This window comes from Kogia breviceps, chromosome 9 (genome assembly GCF_026419965.1).
Source record: "Kogia breviceps isolate mKogBre1 chromosome 9, mKogBre1 haplotype 1, whole genome shotgun sequence".
Taxonomy (NCBI): Eukaryota; Metazoa; Chordata; class Mammalia; order Artiodactyla; family Physeteridae; genus Kogia; species Kogia breviceps.
The window spans coordinates 45,741,886-45,760,409 of NC_081318.1; the positions used below are offsets into that span (position 1 = coordinate 45,741,886).

The 18,524-nt window shown below is 53.0% G+C and overlaps 1 protein-coding gene across 3 annotated transcripts in view; it reads right to left on the reverse strand.

The window, feature by feature from the left end:
- Positions 1-3,768: 3,768 nt before the first annotated feature.
- Positions 3,769-18,524, reverse strand: part of ADCYAP1R1 (ADCYAP receptor type I) — a 53,722-nt gene continuing 38,966 nt past the window's right edge. Inside the window, exons 14-17 of one of the 3 annotated variants that reach the window (XM_067042392.1) lie at positions 14,388-14,468; positions 11,058-11,187; positions 9,620-9,661; positions 3,769-8,378 (exon numbers count right to left, since the gene is read on the reverse strand). In XM_067042392.1, coding sequence (XP_066898493.1) covers positions 8,190-8,378; positions 9,620-9,661; positions 11,058-11,187; positions 14,388-14,468 — 442 coding nt within the window. In that variant the 3' untranslated portion in view covers positions 3,769-8,189. Of the gene's footprint in view, positions 8,379-9,619; positions 9,662-11,057; positions 11,188-14,387; positions 14,472-18,524 lie in introns of all 3 variants that reach the window. The other 2 variants (XM_059073682.2, XM_067042393.1) reach the window with 2 other exon arrangements.

Consider the following 18,524-nt stretch of genomic DNA (forward strand, 5'->3'; position numbering starts at 1 on the left):
ATCTAAGCCAAAGCTTAGATGTGCCAGCTCAGCCAGTGAAGCTTCAGACTTTCTCTCCCTTTGTTGTGCACTGAATTGTGCCCCCACCCCCAAAAAGACACACTGAAGTCCCCACTCTAGGTACCTATCAATGTGACCTTACTTGGAAATAGGGGTTTTGAAGATGTAATAAGCTAACATGAGGTCACACTGGATTCAGGTGGGTCCTAACTGCTTTATTTTCTTCATAACATTTTCCTCTATCTGAAACCAGCTCATTTCTTTTCTTCTGTACTTGGAATGTAAGCTCCTGAGAGCAGGACCCTTACCACCCGTGCTCACCAGTGACAGAACAGTTTCTGGCACATAGTAGGCATTCAAGAAATAATTATTAAATGAAGAGTCAGATGCTCAACAAGTATTTGTTGAATAAATAAATGAAAGGTACAAACCCTACTGCCACCATCCTCCTTCGAAAAGGATTTACACCCCAAGCCTGTCCTTTATAGAAATCGAGGAAATGACAATTTCAAGAGGCCAGGAAAAACTATCTCTATATGAACATATACAATACCGCACCTTAAAAGTTAGAAGAGCTCTTGGTGGCTGAGTTTCACACATGGAATCCTTAATCTTGCATCCAGGACAGGGAAAAAAGCCATCTCTAAGATCAAATCAGAAGAATGGCTGTGACAGGCATCCACCAGGGGGCAGCCTAAGATAGTTGGGGGGCTCAGAAGCACCTAAGTTGGGTTCACTTGAGACAACTGACAAAAATTAAAAGACCAAAAAAAAAAAAAGTGAACTACATCACCACTCTGATGATCCCCCAAATTAAAAAGAGATTAAATAATGTAGCAGGTGCGAGGGAGCAGAATCCACTCAGGAAAGGCAGTCATGAGAGAGCAAGAAAGATGTAGGAAACCGGAAGTGAGGCAAACATGCCCTCACACCTCACACATCACACCTGAGTAGGTTCCTGTAGGTGGACATAAGCAGCTCCCTCAGCTCTGACTGGGGACCACCTCGAGTTATTCTTTGGTCCAGGTTGGAGACGGCATCCCCCAGTTTGTTTCCAGTTGTAGAGTGGGACATCAGTAGGATGAGTTAGCCTCTGGGTTTTCACAAGTGTGGATGAGCTCGGCAACCATCACCTAAACCCTGAAAGAGTTGGGGTTTTGAGACGATGGCACAAACTACTGTTTGCCAACCAATATCCATTCTCTCTTCTATATTTACTTAGGGGTGCATAACATCACCTGCCTTGAAGTGTAGCCTTGTGATTAACTGTTGGCCAGTGAGATGGAAGCAGATCTGAGGCTTCTTCTGAAAAGAAAATTTAAAAACCAGGAGGGGGCTTTTGCCTTCTCTCACTTTGCCCTGAGTCTGGTGACATCCAGACCTCTGGGAGCCATTCTTGGACCATGAGGTGACCCTGAGAGGGGAGGTTACATGCTAAGGATGAAGGAGCAGAAATGGAGAAGCTTGAGTCCTTAGAGAGACCATACAGCCACCAAACCGATTCTGGAGTGCCTACCTCTGGACTTTTTAATGTGAGAAAAATTAACTTCTATCTTCTTTAAGTCACTTTTCATTGGGGTTTTTCTTTTATAGCCCACTGAAATTGATCCTAGTTGATTCAGAGATGGTCTTATACTTACTTCGATTGAAAATAAATGACATCCATGGGCTGATTTTCTCTTGGAACTTTCTGCTTCCTGTCCCTAAACAGTGGCCTGGGAAGAAAAGTCAATTAAAGTTCATGTTGCTGATGTCCATGCTTGTCTGCCCTATGCTGGGAAGTTAATCACTGTCAAGCCTCCAGTTTCCCAAAAGGGGACTGTGACGCCCAGCCAGTGTCCTTGGGTAGAACGTCTAGAAGGATGGTTCCTAAAGCATTGTCTGCAGATCAGGAGCAGCAGCACCTAGAAACTTCTTAGAACTGCAAATTATCACACCCTACCTCAGACTTGGATCAGAAGTTCTGGGGGTGGGCCCAGCAATCTGTATTTCGTCAAGCCCTCAGATGATTCTGATGCATGCTAAAGCCTGAGAACCACTGTGTACCCAAGAGGAACTGCTCACACTACCCAGAGCAAAGAACATCATCAGAAATAAGCAGGGTTGAAGGCATTCTTTTATGGGGTCTGGGAACAAAAGAGAGCTGGAAGAGTTGATTAATTGGGAGGAATGGATAGAGGACACAGGATTTAATAAGTGCTCATCTGGACTAAGTCTTTGGTTGATCTTCACAGTTGCCAAGAAATTCAAGACTGAGATGGAATTCAAAGCTTTCCATTTACTTTTGGTTCTTTATCTTTGCTTGTTGAGTGTGACCTCTCTCTGTGAATGAAGCATATAGAACCTCAACATATCATGGTCACACAAGTAAGAATATTTTTCTAAGCACTAGGGAAGTCATCTTTGTGAGCTCTCAGCACAGTCAGACACACAAGGAGACTAATTTTCACCCTTTGAGGGTAGGTTCCATTTTGGAAGCAGCTCAAGATATCTGCCAGATAAGTCATATGACACAGCCTGACAATTTCCCTTAGGAGTGGAAGAAGAGGTGGACCTGGAGAGGAAAGAGCAGGGGTGAGCTCAGGCAGCCTCCCAGCTGGGGAACACCCGCACCAGATCCCTAGGAGCTTTCGGCGAGTGGTCTAGCTGCTTGTAGGGATCACGTGCAGTTGGGCTGGGGTTCATCTTTCCATTGACTTGAGTTCCTCAGAGTGGCCCACCTGAACACTGAAGGCAGCTGGCTCTGCAACTGCTGTAGACCTCAGGCCTGCGGTGGTAGGCATTTCTTTCAGGACTTTTGAACACTAATGTTAAATCTAGAAATTCTCCAGATGTATGAGCCTGACCTCCCCAAGGCAGAATCCAGAAAAGTTAAATTTCCAGCCTCATGGCAGCTAGAACACAGTCAATCTGATGGACTCATGTGAGACTCTGATTCAGAAGTGAGCAAGTGGAAGAAAGGGGCTGCGTGGGGAACTGGGCTTGCTGGTGACAAAGACAGCAAAGCTATTTGCTTTCAAATGTGGTAATTGTGAGGTTGGGTCCCTGGCACAGAGGAGACATCCCTGGACGGGCAGCAGCAGCGGTCAACAGCTTTGCATCAGTTCCATGACATGACAAGGCCTGAGACACCTCTTCTGCTTTCTCCAGCCTCCAAAGAATTCTATGAGCTGCCCAATATCTTCTCTTCTAAACTTATTTTCTGATTCATCAGCCAAAACAATCTTCTGTAGCTAGCAACTAAAAATTCTAATATAAATATGGGCATTGGAAGTTGTGAAAAATCAATAGAACCTCAAGGAAATGGGGGTTACCTGGAATTGGTTATCTGGTCTGGCAGGGGCTGATGACTCGGAATGTCCAGAAGAATTAGGGGATGGGACTCTGGCAGCCTGTGGTTACCTGTGGAATGAAATGCTCACTGCAGGCAAGCTTTGGGGATAGCCCGTGGCCACTCTCATAAAACAATATAAAGGCCATGAAGCAACAAAGACTATGAGGTGAGCTGCTTCCATTTCTAGGAACCCAAAACATCCAAGTGACCTCGATTCCACTCAGGTTGCATGATCCTTGCAGGTCCTTTTGAGGTCAGGACCTTACTCTTCCAAGTCCATTCTCAGGTCACTCAGCCCCATTCACATACCTTTCCCTTGGACTCGAAAAGGCCACAGGACCTTGTAGGCTGGATTACTCTGGGGGATCAGATTTCCTCCCCTTCCACCTCCTCTCCTCCCTGCCCTCCACTTCTGCCAAGTTACAGCCACCAGGAAAAAATGATAAGACATTTATTGAATCATCTATAGCAGTGTGACATTCTTAAAATCCCGGACAAGGTTGTGAGCACAGCGGTAGCAGTGAGGTCTGTGGGGCTTCTCTTTATTGTGGGAGATGAGACCCAGGTGGGCCCGGCTCCCACAGCGAGCCTGGACCACGTCTGGGATGCCAGGGACGTCCCCACTCCAGCCCTCACAGGGGCAAAGCTACAGAAGACAGACATAAGACAAGACACACATGGCCAAGCACAGACACATCCCAGTACATTGAGTTCAGGAAAAGGAGAAAGATAGGCACACAGCCCACTTGAGGGATGTCCCAGATTCTTGAAGGATTCCCATGGGGGTGGCATGGAAACACTAACATCACCCACACGGAAGTCTTCTCATTCTATCCCGAGAACAAACGCCCAACTAATGGGAATAAACCTGGAATTCTGTGTCCATCAGAGCCCACTGGCCTCCCCCTCCACCCCCCAGTGCTGGTGGTTTTACAAATGGGGCAAAGCTTAACCCAGGAGGGCTCAAAGCAGCTGACAAACAGCATGGGGTCCCTTTCAGAGGTCTTCACCCCAGTAAACAGCTCACACCTGTGTAGTTTCCAAAGCCCTTCCACGTGCAAGGGCACCTCACCTCAACCTGACCCCTGACCTGTGGGGCAGACTGAAAATCACATCCACCCACTTCTCAGATTAGGAAGCAGAGGCCCAGAGAGGTTCTGTGCCTTGGAGCACAGAGCAGGTGGTCAAGTCAAGCTAGAACGCAGGTCTCCCCTCACCACACCGACTCCACTGTTCCTCCTGCAGTCTGGAGTCCTGACAACCTCCGTAACCAGAGCCCTTCTCCTGCTCAAGGCTGAATGTTTTCTGGTCGGAAGCTTTACTGGGTGTCTTGTTCTGGCTCACGTGCAGGGGGGGCACATATTGGCAGGCCCATTTCCCCATTCAGGTTTGTAAAGCATACTGGGTCCCCAGATGGTACAGGCACTGTGCTAAGCCCACCTGTGATTTCTCACCAGCCCGATGGGGAGGTTTGACCTGCAGATCTTCCAAGTTTCCTCCCAGCTCTAGTACTTTGTGAGTTTCCCCAAAGATACATGAAGAAGTCCAGGCCAAACAACAGATCAGTGGCAAAGCTGGAAGACGCCCAGGTCCCCTGCTCCCTGCTCAGGGCTCTTCCAGAGGCATCCATGGTCACTGGGCCCAAGTAGGAACTTATGACTGCCAGAGAGCCCCTGAACCCCCATTCCCACACTCTGACCCCTCACAGTTTCCCTGACAGGCTCAGCATCTTTGACTTGGAGTCCCATCTTCCCCAGGGCTAGAGTCTCTCTCTTGATACTGCTTGACAGGACAGTCATGACAGAGGATGAGAGATTTCTTCATCCCAAGGAACACTCGGCCTCCCCTGGGTGAGTTCTGTCGCTTAGGATTGCACAGAACAAAAACAACTCCTTTCTAGAGACATGGAGTCAGATAACTGCTCCTCTCCAGCCCAACCGTTCCCAAGGCCCTTCGGGCCCCTCCTTACTCAGCACGATTTCCTATCTGTTCCTTGTCTAGGTGAATACTGCAATCCTTGCCTGGGGCCCATTCCCAGTAGATGGCTGATGTTTAGATGAGAATCTCAGAGATGCAGTGGGCTATAAAAGCTAGCTAGTCTTACTGCCCATTTTACAGATTTGAAAAACCAGGTCAGAGAGGGAAGGGTGGTACCCAGACCTTATACTGTCCCTACACTGCCTGGGACCCTGAAGGACAGCTGCCTGACCTCCTGGAGCATTCAAAATACATCGGGTGCACCTGCTCACAAGGCTGGCAATAATTTGTTCAGAGACAAAAACAACCAACAGGAACCTGGAACCTCTACGAGGATGCAGGCTCACAGCTCAGGGGGGCAGCATGGCATGGGGATTCGGGGTGGATTTTGCTTTTGCTATTTTGTGATGATGTATGTGTAAGATCAAACCCTCCTCTTCCACAGTGAAGCAGACCTGCTGGTGGGGGCGAGGATGAAGAAACAGGGTCCAAACTCAGGGTACCGCTCCTAGGATCTGGGGGTAGCCACTGCCCAGCCAGACGAGGCACCCTGCCCCAGCCGGGACACAGCTGGGTCTGCACATCCTGCCCTGTCCAACTGTCCCTGGCCTGAGCCTTCCCTCTCACTGTGGTGTCCAAAGGGAAGAGAGAGACGTCCCATTTCTAGAAAGGGAAAATACACAGCATCCAACCTCCCTCCACTCATACACACACACACAGACGTTTCAGAACCACAGATGATACACATAACAATGATGCATGCCCTTTTACCCGCCTTGGCTTTGAACGGGAGAATTACTGAAGAACAGAGCCTGGAGAAGCACTAGAAGTCGCCTCATGTCACGAATGGGGAAACTGAGGCCCAGAACAGGGTGCACTGTGTCCACTATCTCAGCAGCCTGAGCCCAACTGGGGCAGACTGTGTGTCTCTGAATCTAAGCCTGTGAGTCCTTCCAAGCAACTCGGGTCTCCCAACAGGACCTCAAATGCAAGGACCTCAAATGCAAGCCATGTGTGTTACCTGAGGGGGTGGACACCCCCTCAGGTAACCCACGTGGCTCCCAGACAGAGGAAAGGAGATCATGAGGCAGGCAGGTGTAGGGAGGGAAGGCTGCCACACACTGCATGGCCAGCCTGAGTCGCCGTGTGTGCCTGGAGCAGGGAAAGCAGGTCCTGTCCTCCTCTGGCTTAGCCAAGACCCAGGGTCCACAGTGCTTCACTGGACACGGGGCTTATCTCTAAACCAAGCACTAGGTCCTTCTCCAGCCACTTCGAAGGCCTCTCCAGGAACACGTCCTTAAGTCCCCTGGGGCCTCTTCCTCTTTATAAAACCAAGCAAAGCAACATTCCCCATCCTCCCAAACTCTCCAAGTGTTCCAGAACGTGCCCGTGAAACAAGCCCACAAACACACTTGGACAGAAACACCACAAGCTGACACAAACGAGGTGGGCCCCGCACACGGGTCACGGCATTCTAGCACTTTCCTCCACCTGCCCTGAACCTGGTTCTGCCCCAGTTTAAATTCTTAGGGTGTGGTCTGCTAACTTGTGGCGGGGCAGCCAGGACAGGAGTTTGGGCGCAGCCGCTCCTCCCATCAGCAGCCCCTGCTAACAAGCATGGCAGGTGTGGTTTCCCCTCCCAAATTCTAGGACACCCTGGCACCCGTGCTGACTCAACGTCTAAAGCGCACAGAGGGAAGTCTTTGCAGAGGTCTCCGATTTCAGTAGCTGAGCCCAAGCCAGAGAAAGCTGGTGACTAGGGCTCCTCGTGGTCCATGGGGGCGGGGGATGAAGGGGAGCCCCGGGCCCTGGGCACATGGAGGTGTAAGGTGCTTCGCAATTCACTGATATCACAGAAAGGTGGCTGGCTCACCCCGGTCACGTCACAGCTTTGACTGGGAACTGGGACTGGGGAACTGAGAAGGGGGAGGGCTTAGGGGCTCTATATGGTGAGTGTAGTTGGGGAAGAGTTTCTCCGAGGCATCCATCTCTCAACGTTCTGCAACTGATGCCTGGGGAAGGGAGGGACAGAAGGGAGGCTACCAGATGAACCCCCGCCTACCTTGAGTCAGGGGTAAAATAATGGAGGTGGTGAAGGTCTTCTTCCATGGGTCCCTCCAAACTCTTTCCATCTCCATTCCAATCACATCCACTTTTCTGGCTCCTGGCAATTTTTCTTGGGCCAAATGAAAAGCACCAGAACTTTCTCTGGCCTTAGCCCCACATCCAAACTGAAGTCTCTGACTGGAAGAGCCCTGGAGCTTTCCTACTGTCTGATACCCAGGAAGTGGGCGCCTGGACACCAAGATGCTGGGTGAGCATGGGTCTCGCCTGCACCGAAAAGCACTCCAAGCTGGACCTCTGGCAGCCTCAGGGACTGGGCCAGGCCTGAAAAGGGCCGCGGGGTGGCGAGTAGACTCAGAGAGTCCACACCAAGAGTCAGACACTGCAGGGGGGCTGTCAGGCAGGGCCCGCCCCGAATCCGCCAAGGCAAGGTCACCAGCCTCAGCTCACAAGGCCTCCCACACAGGGTCAGGCAATCACTGAGGCTGGTGGGGACGGGGTCGGGTGGAGCTGGGGACCTGCCTGAGGTGAGCAGGGACACAAGGTAGAGGGGGGAGGGATGGGACGACTTTCCCAAAATTAAGGAGTATTTACACGTCTGGGGTCAACACCCAGGGGCCCACGGTGGGAGGGGCCAGCGCCTAAACGGGGAGGGGAAATACCCGTCTGCGCCCTACAACCTCCTCCCACCTCGGGGAGCTGGGCTCCCAGCCCAGGGCCGGCCGAAGGGAGAGAAGAGGCACAGCACACGTGGGCCGGCGCCCACCCACCCGAGCCCCAGCTGCTGTTCCGAGGAGAGGAGGGGCGGGTGGGCTCAGGTGGCCAGGTTGTCGGCTGGGAGGCCAGACACGCGGATCTGGGAGCTGCTCTTGCTCAGGATGGAGAGCTGGGTGCCCCCGTTCACCCCGCTGCTGGCCAGGGACGGGTGCCGGTGCTTGAAGTCCATGCTGAAGTAGCGGTTCACCTTCCAGCTCCGCCACTTGCGCTTGATCTCCGCCTGCACCTGCGGGGGGCAACTCGGGCGGTCACTTCTGGGCGGACACCCTGTCACACCTCACCTGCCCGCCTGCTGGCCGGCCCCGGGGCCCCTCCCCGGCGGGCACTCCCATTAACAGTGGCTGCAGATGAAGATCTCCTAGAGAGCTTTAACAACCCAGATGCCCAGACCATACCCCGGAACAATGACATCCAAATCTCTGGGGTAGGGCACCCATATGTTTTAAAGCTTCCCAGGGGATTCCAATACCCTGTTAGGGTTCAGGATCACTAAATAAAGCACCCTTCTGGGCGAGGAACGCCCGCCCCCGTGTTGCTCTTAGCACGGTGTGCACAGGGCATGCCCAGTTTCAGCGTCCACATACCCATCCCCTTCGCCAGCACCTTTGTGCGGTGCAGGCACCCTCCACCTCCAGTTCCAGCTCCCGTCGGTCCTGACAAGCTACTTGTACTCCGACTTCTTGTGTCTCCCAGCCACTCCCTGCAGGGCCCCGTCTGCCTCTGCGTATCTACCCTTATCTGACCCTTCTGTAGGTGGTGTGAGCTCATCTTCTTACTTCTCAGATGCAAAAAGAGGAGGAAGCCTGCCATGGTCACCCAGCCAAGGCCCAAGCACTTGGTGCAATGGCTTCTGCCCGCTCTCCAAAGCCATCCACCCGTGCAGCTCCCAGCCCCATCTCAGCATCTCTGTTCTGCACTCTGCTCAAAAGCCTTACCCTAACAGGCCTGGAAATGGAGCATTACTAGAAGGTTCCAAGCCGCTCCCCAGGGTCCCTCAAGTCCCACTCATACAGGGGATGGGTTTGGGCAGGCAGGCTGGCCTGCTGGGGGCAGGGCTGAACTTTGGATAGCTCCCCACTCAGCACGCCTGCCCATCGACAGCCTCAGAAACGGTATGTACCATTTCCTGTGCCTTGTCCTTCCTCACTTTCAGTTCGCCCTGACTAAGGTGTGTCTTATGGTGAGAGCCCTCCCAGGTGGGTCTGCACTCAACAGCTGGTGCCTTTATGGAGGGAGCTCGGCTCCGGAGGCTGGGCCTCAGCTGCACAGCAGGCAAAGCGGGAGAGAATCTGGCACAGGGTGGAGGCCTTCAGGAGACGCCAGCACGGCTGCCGTCCCCCTCCTGTAGGTGCTGGGAGTCTGGCAGAGTCCAGGTCAGGAGGATCAGCCCTGTGCACCCAGCAGGCCACAGCCCTGTCTGCTTCCCAGCAAGCTGTACCTCCACTGCTAAGAAGGCCAGGATCTTACCTCCCCATTCAGAAAACAGTAGAGAACAGCCACCACAAAGCCCTAGGGAGAGAAGACAAACAAAACCTGAGAATGCTAGCAAGGAGCCCTCCACCCGCGGTGTGTGGGAGGCCGCAGGAGCAGGGAGTGACACCAGGAAGCAGAAAAATAAGATGATCTGAATGCAGGCACCTGCCTGGGAATCTGCGGTAAGATGGGAAAAGTTCTGTCCCACCAAGATGGCCACATCTATGAAGCCAAGTGGCTGGTGGGGGCATTCCCTCCCACCAACAACCCTGGCTTTGGATCTCACGTTCCCTTGGTCAAATCCTTCCCATTCCCAAGGGCCAGCTCTAACCCACTTCCTAGAGGAGGCCTTCCCTGCACGCCCCAGAGTGTCCTCTGGGCTCCCCGGCCAGCCCGCAGGCCCCCTGAGGGCAGCAGTCCTACAGGACAGAGCAGACCTGTCTGTATCCACCACCACCTCCCCACTCCACCCTCCCTCGGCCAGACACCCTTGTACGCAGAACACACAGAACACCACGGAAGTGCCTGGGGCAGAGCAGGTACTCGGCTCTTCCACACATATTCTTGACTTATATTCTGTGCATTTAGAATTCTTGTGCTGAGACAGGAACCCCAGGCTCTGACTCCCAGGCTGGGGCTTTGTCAACAAACCTCCCAGCCTTAGAACCCGGACAGGTAAAATGGCTTTGAATTAAAATGGGGCAAGGGAGAGAGTCCGGTCAGATACACAGAATAACTTCGCGACCATCGAGGTCAAATACTCCTCTAAACAGCTGGGCTAGGGAGAGGCGCTCTATCCTGGGGACTTTCAAGGGAGCCACCACCGCCTTCACTGCCCCACTCACGCGCCCACCTGTTCATTTACTCACTATGCATCCTCGCACTGACTCACTCACCCCTTCACTCACTCATTTACAGCCCCGTTTACTGATTCCTTCATGCACGGACTTACTAGTCTCTGGCTCTCTCATTCCCTGGATCACTTATTTACATATCTGTTTGCTCATCCCCCTGTTCAGCTCATTCAGCTCCCTGTGACCAGATCCTGTGCTGGGGATCTGTCTTACTTGGGTAAGACAAAGCTCCAGCACTCACAGGGGTGCATGTTCTACAGACTGAAGTCAGAAGTGGACAGAGAGGTCTCTTGAGGCCACCGATGGTGAGGGGTGGGGAGCTGCCGCCTTTAATTGCCCAAAGGGAGGCCTGGCTCAGGACACCCAGAGGCAGCAGCAACGTGAAAATATCAGCGTGTCTTCTCGCGGGAGCCTAGAGGGTGGACAGTAGAAAGGGCTCTCCCAGATCCCTTCTAATCTAGTACTATTATTCCAGAGGTGGAACCTAGAATAGGTTAAAGACGTAGAACCACCAACAAGGTAGAGGCCAGGGCCCTGGCTCCCCGTTGAGTTCTGCCCTCCACACATACCCCGCCTACCTGGAAGGAGCCCAGCCCCAGCTCAAACACAAGTCTCTCCCTCTTGCTGACGTCCTCTGGGGAGAAAGCAAAGACGGTGTAGTGGATTCCGAACAGTGGGATGAGCAGCAGGGTGGACCGGGCGAGCCGTCTGTGGGGAAAGAGCAAAACATCTGCTCCGGGGGCTGCCAGGGCTTGGGGCCAGAGCCATGGAGGGCAGAGAAGCCCAGTCTCAGCCCCTACTCTCCCCCAGAGCTGGGGCCCCTATCCATGGGCTCCCTCAGGATTCTCTCCCAGGGCGTGGGGCCTGGGGGAGATGGCAGCCAACAGGGCCCAGGCTTCCAGAACTCCCTGGGAAGTGCTGGGGAGACATCCCCCTGTCTGCAGGGCACCCATCCCTCTGGGCCATGCCGGTATCCTGAAGAACCACGAAACATGCACACATGAGTATGTGACTTACACAGACCCTTTTGGGGAGGTGCGATACCTTTGGGAAAAGGGAAGTCAGGGCAAAACCCTGGGATGGGATTTGGAAGGACAACATGAGGTGTCCTCAAGCAAAACAAGCATTCTCCTGCTCTGAAAAGAAGCTCCCTGTGCCTGGAAAGAGCAGCCCCTAGGGGACCACAGAGACAGTCGGCTTTCCTGAGCCTGGGGCTAGCCAGGCACGCTCGTGGAGAGTGATGGAGAGGTGCCAATGACAGGGAGGTGGGTGGGGAACATTGGGTAGACCACAGAAGGAGAGACTTGGGAGGGGTCCTAGGAAGGATTTACTGACTCCGAGCATAAACAATCACCATCTAGCAGGAGGAATCTGCCACCTGGGAAACTGAGTCGGGGGAGTGAAGGCTGTCTGCTCAGGTGAGAGTAGAACGGGCAAGGGAGAAACGGCCCAAGGGACCTCAGTACACCCTGAGGCCAGCTCTTCTGAGGTTCCTCTGACTGCAACTGGCTCCTAGGCCCAGTGAGGTGGGGCTCTTGCCCGAGAGGGTGGGGTACAGAAGCCACGGGAAAACATCAAGCGTAGTCATGGCGACGTGTGCTCTCGGGGGTCCTGCTCCGGGGGGAGGGAGGCTCCCAGAGGGTCTCCAAGACGGGGGGGACCCCGTCTCTGCCCACCCCAGCAGACTGGTTCCCTTTGGATCTCCTGGAAGAGCCAGCCCCACTCTACAGGTGCAGTCCACCCCCTGGGCCCTCGTAGCAGAGCTCGGCCCACCAGGGTAGGCAGCGGGGTACGGGGGTGGCCGTTTGACTTGGGGCAGTCACACCGTGCGCCCCTCCCTCCCTCTAATGCAGCCCAGCCTTTCTGGGAGAGAATGTTCTACTGAATGTGGGGCCTCCGGATTTCAGGAAAAGTAGAATCCATGGAGTCTGAGTGATGCCCTTGGCTTACCAGCATCTACTGTGAAGGAAAGGATGGGGAAGGGGAAGAAAGAAAAGCAGAGGAGGGGACACAGCGGAAGGAGAAGGGAGAGCCTGGGGAGACCTTCAGGTGGACCAAGGCTCAGTCCTGGAAGGAAAAAGCCCCTCGAGTGCCCAGTGGCCACCAATCCTCCCCGTGCTCACAGATTGCCCATTCTACAGGATCTGGGGCTGCCTGGACCAGCACGGGCGCCAACAGGATCTGATGGGCTCCCACGCAGAGCCCAGCTGAGCTTGGGAGTGGTCTAGCCTCTCATCTGTCTGTCCTCTCTCGGATGTGGCTCTCTGAAGGCAGGCGTGGTACCTCACTTAACTGTCATCTGCCGCGGCCGGCACAGGCCGTGCACAGGGCTCACACTCGGAAAGTGCGTGTCCACGAAGGGATAACCACACAGGCCCGGGATGAACACCTTGGAGCCCTTGACACTGAGCATGACCTGGGAGCCCAGGTCTGGCTGACGCTCATCTTCAGGCACCCAGAGGGCAGCAGGAAGTGTTGGCTGGAGAATGAAAGTCCAAAAGGAAGAGGAAAGTGGCCTGGAAACGCAGGCATGTGGACATCTTGGGGGTGCCTCTGTGACCCTGCCTAAAGGGGTCACTTTAAAAGAGCAGCTTAACTGAAGAAGCTGAGGAGGGAAGGCAGCCCTGGGATGTGCCGCGGTCCCTGCCTTCTTGCCTCCTCTCCCCAGAATGGATCTGGTTCCAGGGGATCTGCCCCTGAAGTTTGAAAAGTGCCCTGGAAACCAAAAGGCCAAACTTCTCCAGCTTTCGTGGTGGTGGTAGATGGGACGGGTTTGGTACGTGAGAAACACAACCTTTCAGGCCCTTCCCAGCTCCAGGAAGATGTGGCGAATGCAGCAGGGCATCCCACAGTATAGTCCAAGGGCAATGCCTTCCCTCCCGTGGCCCCAATGCAGCCCAGGAATAATCAGGGACTTCTGCCAGGGACCCAGGGCATCCCCATGACTCCTTTTGGTAGATGGGACAGTGGAGGCAGGTGAGGAAGTCACTAGGTCTCAGAGTCCGAGGACCTCTGTCCTTCGGAGGCCTTGGGATGGGAACATATGGTGCGAACCTTGGAACCTCGTGTTGCGGAGTCACAGACTCACGCTACGATCTGATTAACCCAGAGAGACCGCGGCACAGGGCCTTAGCCTCTGTCTTCCTGCCCCAAGGAGGCATCACTGGGCAGGAGAAGCCTAAAGAATACAAAGAAGAGCTCCAACGGTCAGAGGCCCCCAAATTCCAGTGGGCTCCCCCACTTAATCCAAGTTGGAGCTGAGGCTCCAGCAAGAGATGCCCCAGGGACTAGTGCTTAGGGCTCCCTGGGTTCAAATCCTCACCCTGCCAACTGTGTGGCCTTGAGCGAGTCATTTCACCTCTGTGTGCTTCAGTTTCCTCACCTGTAAAATGAGGATAATACAAGTACCCACCTAATAGGCTTGTGTGGGGAGTCAGCCACTCAGCACGTTCGGTGGGAGTGAGGTGCATGGGGTGAGGGTCCCGCCCCCTGCAGGAGGGCGGTCTAAATGAACTCAAGCTCAAGGCCCTTAGAAATCATTTGGCAGTTGCAAAGATTGAAACCCAGAGAAGTGGGGATTTGTGGAAGACCACACATCACGACAGCAGCAGCGGCAGAGGCTCCAAAGCTGCTTCCTGCTCAGCACCGGCCGCACCCCAGCTGCTCCACAGTGGCCACAGCCCCATGCCTGCAACCTCCCCTCCTGCCCCAGGCCACGAGGTTGCAGAGAACTCACAAGACACACAGATGTCAACATGCAACAGCTGGGAAAGGGCTTGGGGCTGGAGGCACAGGCTCGTTCCCTGCTCTCCTCCAGCCTGGGCGGACGCAAGCTCTGGGCGGTGGCAGCAGCATGCGCCCCCCTCCCGTCCAGAACACCCAGCCACAGCCACGCCACGCACACTTACAGAGTAATGGTGGACAGTTCTGACATCTTGCAAGAGTGCTGCTGAGCCCGCTGTGGCCTGCAGTAGCATTTCTGCACGCAGCTGCTGGGTGTGACAAGATGGGCATTTCTGTCAGCTGCGGGCACTGGGCGACGAGAAACTGAGGTGGGACTTAGGGTGACACGGCTCACAAGGCGGGCAGAGAGGCCCAGGGTGTGGAGAGAGACAGGGCCGGGGCATCACTTGCAGGAGAAGGAGGAAGCCGAGGGCCGAGACGTGGTCAGCTCTGGACATAGAAATACACACCTCTACATAGATACATGTGTGCGCGGACACACAGGCACATGCGAGCCCTCACACTGGGAAACCGACAGGTGGTGGGGCTCGGGACGGGGGAACACGTGTGTTTGGAAGGTGGGGCCTGACTGGGGCTCACGCAGGGGACCAGGAACTGTCTCCAGAGTCAGCTCCAGGCACAGAGTGTGGCCTTGACGGAGATCCCTCGGCAAGACGGGTAGCTGGACACTCACGCCATGGACCTCACGCTGGCCCAGCCCTGCAATCAGCCCATCTCTGCACTTGCTTGTGAAAACCAACTGGAGCATCCACTGGTCTTCCCCCCCTCCCTCCCCTCCCACACCTGCCTCTGACTGAGCCCCCCGTAACTCAGTGTGGGCCTAAGTGGAACAGAGGTAGGATGGACGGAGCAGACCCATGAAACACTACACATCCACCATGTAAGTTAAAATTAAGTGACAAATCCACTTCCTGGGTTGCCTGAGCCACGCTACAAGGGCTCAACAGCCACAGGTAGCTAGTGGTTCCTGTGCTGGACAGCACAGATCTGGGGCATCTCCAACACCGCCGAGAGCTCTACTGCACAGTGCTGGCTACACTTCTCGATAAAATTTCAGAGGGCAGGGGCTGAAGGCTGAGAGAGCACCTTTCGGGCTCTGCCCCGCTGCCTGCAGAAACGAGTCACCTGAAGGAGCCACCCACAGGTGGGCCCAGAATGCCCATCCAGCTCTACCTGGCACTGGGCGAGGCACAGAGCTCTGCCTCCTCAGAGAGGTCTCAGGCTCAATTGCCACCTCTTCTAGCCCCTCTCGGTCCTGCTTATGCCTGGGTTGGCACAACTCATTTGTTTCCATCTCTGACAAACACGGAAGAGATGGAATAAGAGCTGTGTCATCTCGTCAGACTGCAGAAGAGGTGCCCATTTCACACACCCTCCTCAGGCACCACGTGGCCGAGCTCCTAGCAGCTGCCGGTGAACTGGTCAACCTGAGGGGGTCGGATGCAAATGAGAACAGATACGCACAGAGAGGCCAGACCTTTGGCGTTCATGGATGCATAATTTGTGATTCCCACTCTTTTAAGAGTAAGTCTGAAGGTCCTTGACATGTAGTGACACGTCACTTTGCTGAGGCGAACATGTGAATCACACACTTCAAAGATGGAGCAAAAGCCGAGGTCCACCCAGCATCCTTGCCTCAGTTATGTCTGTGGTTCCCTAATTTAATTAACAACACGTTTCAATTCACACCAGACCATGAGATGGGCACGAGTGAACCATTGTACAGATGAGAGATGTTATGATGCTCTGCTACCCAGACCAGCAGTATCAGTACCACCTGAGAGCTTCTGAGAAATGCAGAATTTCAGTGGCTGGCTCAGACCTGTTGCCTCAGAATCTGCATTTTAACAGAATCCCTAGGTGCTCCACCTGCAAATCAAAATTCCAGGAACACTGTTGTGAGGAAGTCATGTATTTGAGAAGTTTTTCATGTGCCTCAATGAATGTCAAAGGTCTGTTTTGGACACATACAAAGAGACAGATGGACACATACAAGTTATGTTTTCCTCAATAATTAAAAGAGCTTAATTGGGTACTCAGGAATGGAAGCCATTCTAGTCTTCAAGTTTATTCTCTACCTTGCCCAGATTGAAAGGCTGACTACTGTCTCCTACAGCCAGTGGCCTGACCCCTCAACCTTGGCCTGGGTGAGCCACAGAAATGAGGGTCCAGGAGCCCGAGAGCCCAAACCTCAGATGTCACTTCCTACACACCCAAACTCTAAAGATTCAGCTGTTCTCCTCTGAAATCCGCTTTCCCCAAACCTCCAATGACTGTTCAAAAGGATCCAGTGAAAAGAAACAAAAAGGAAAATGGGTGGCAGAAAAGCCAGAGACAGGCATGAGAAAGAAAGATGTCAGAATCTCTGAAAAGTCACTTGTTAGTGAAAAATAGAAAAGAAATTCAATCAAGAGGAAGAAATAAACCTAGGCTGGCTGAAGAAATAAACCTCTCGGGCTTTCTTGGGGATGCCCGGGCTTAAATTTGTTCTGGAAACAGAGGAAAAAACCGGAGAGCTGTTGTGGGCAGATGTGAAGGGATATCAACCCAACACAGAACTCTGTTGACCCAAGGGGACTCGGACGCAGCCCTTAAATCTCCCTCTCCTACCATGTCATGCCCCTTTTTTAATCCCCCCCATTGTCTACCCTCCTCCCCACCTGCAGCAGACAGCTCCCAGCTCAAAGCACTCCAGGTGGGGCAGTTTTTTACAAGGCTGGAACCCACTGGGGCCTCTTCTTCCAGGAAGCCTTGTTTAACACTATCTTCTTGTCTGTGAAGTCTTTGAAGGTAGAAATGATGGTGCAGTCAAGTTTGAAGTCAAGGGTCTGCTTGCATTGTGGCTATGGCTTCACTCTTTCCTGCTGAATTCATCTAACTTCACTGATAACTAGTTCCCTTGGCTGTAAAATGGGGATTATATTGAATCCAGATTTGCTGTGTGGGCATAAACGTGCATGTACTGAATGGCAAGTGTTTTTAAATGCTCTGCAGTTCTTAGCAGCATGACCACTTTGAATGTCCCTCACTTTCACCAGTAGGGTCTCCTTGACCCTGGAAACACTCAAACATGTTGCTGCATTTAATGGGACCAAGCTGATCCCTTGTCCTGTGTCAGCCCTCCCACCTGGCTTGCAGACCACATCCACCTGAGGTTTAATCTTTGGGGCTTGGGATGAGAACAAGTTTAGATTTCTCTAAAAAAAAAATTTGCTGAGATTTGAGGGGGATTTTTTACATGATAAAAGTAAACCAAAAAAAAAAAAAAAGGAAACCAACTACAGCCATACCCCTGAGATATTGTGGGTTCAGTTCCAGACCATAGCAATAAAGCGAATATCACAATAAAGCAAATATTACAATAAAGCAACTCACATCAATTTTGTGGTTTCCCAGTGCATATAAGGGTTATGTTTACACTATCCTGTAGTCTGTTAAGTGTGCAATAGCATAACGTCTAAAAAAAATGTACACACCTTAATTTGAAAACACTTCATTGCTAAAAAATGCTAATAATCTGAGTCTTCAGTGAGTCATAGTAGTAACAAAGATCACTGATCACAGATCACCACAACAACTATAATAATGAAAACGTTTGAAATATTGCGAGAATTACCAAAATGTGATGCAGAGACACAAAGTGAGCCAATGCTATTGGAAAAATGGGTCTGACAGACTTGTTCAACACAGGGCTGTCACAAACCTTTAATTTGTAATATAAAAGCAATACGTGCGAAGCACAGTAAAGTGAAGAGTGATAAAACAAGACATGCCTGCAGCTGGTTCTTTAAACGTTTGTACTTAAATGTATAAACCCTGTGCTTATTACAGATAGTTCTTATCTCTGCATTAGGAAGGCCTGACATGACTCTACAGCTCCCAGTCTACAATTTACCTTGAAAACCCTGGCTCCACACTTCCCTCCCTCCAGACCCTGGGGTTCTTGCTGCCTGGGGAGGGATGTCCAAGCTGGTAAAGTATGTCCGGGGGTCAGCAGAGTGTCCTTACTCAGGCTGCAGCTGAGCCACCATGTGTGTCCCTGCACAGGCACAGTGAGGGGAAGCTAGGAGAGGCCCCAGAGGAGAGGTCCCAGGGACCTCAGAAGAAGAAACAGATCCTACCAGGAAGCAAGGTGGGGCAGGAGCTGGGGGAACCATGGTTGCTTAGAGCTCAAAGGAGAGACAAGGCTGCTACCCACCAGCTTCAGAGGTCTGAGATGACCGCTAGCGTGGGAACCAAGCCACCCTCAAGCAGGATGAGCAGGCCAGATATAAGGACGTGGTTCCTGACACTGGACCAGA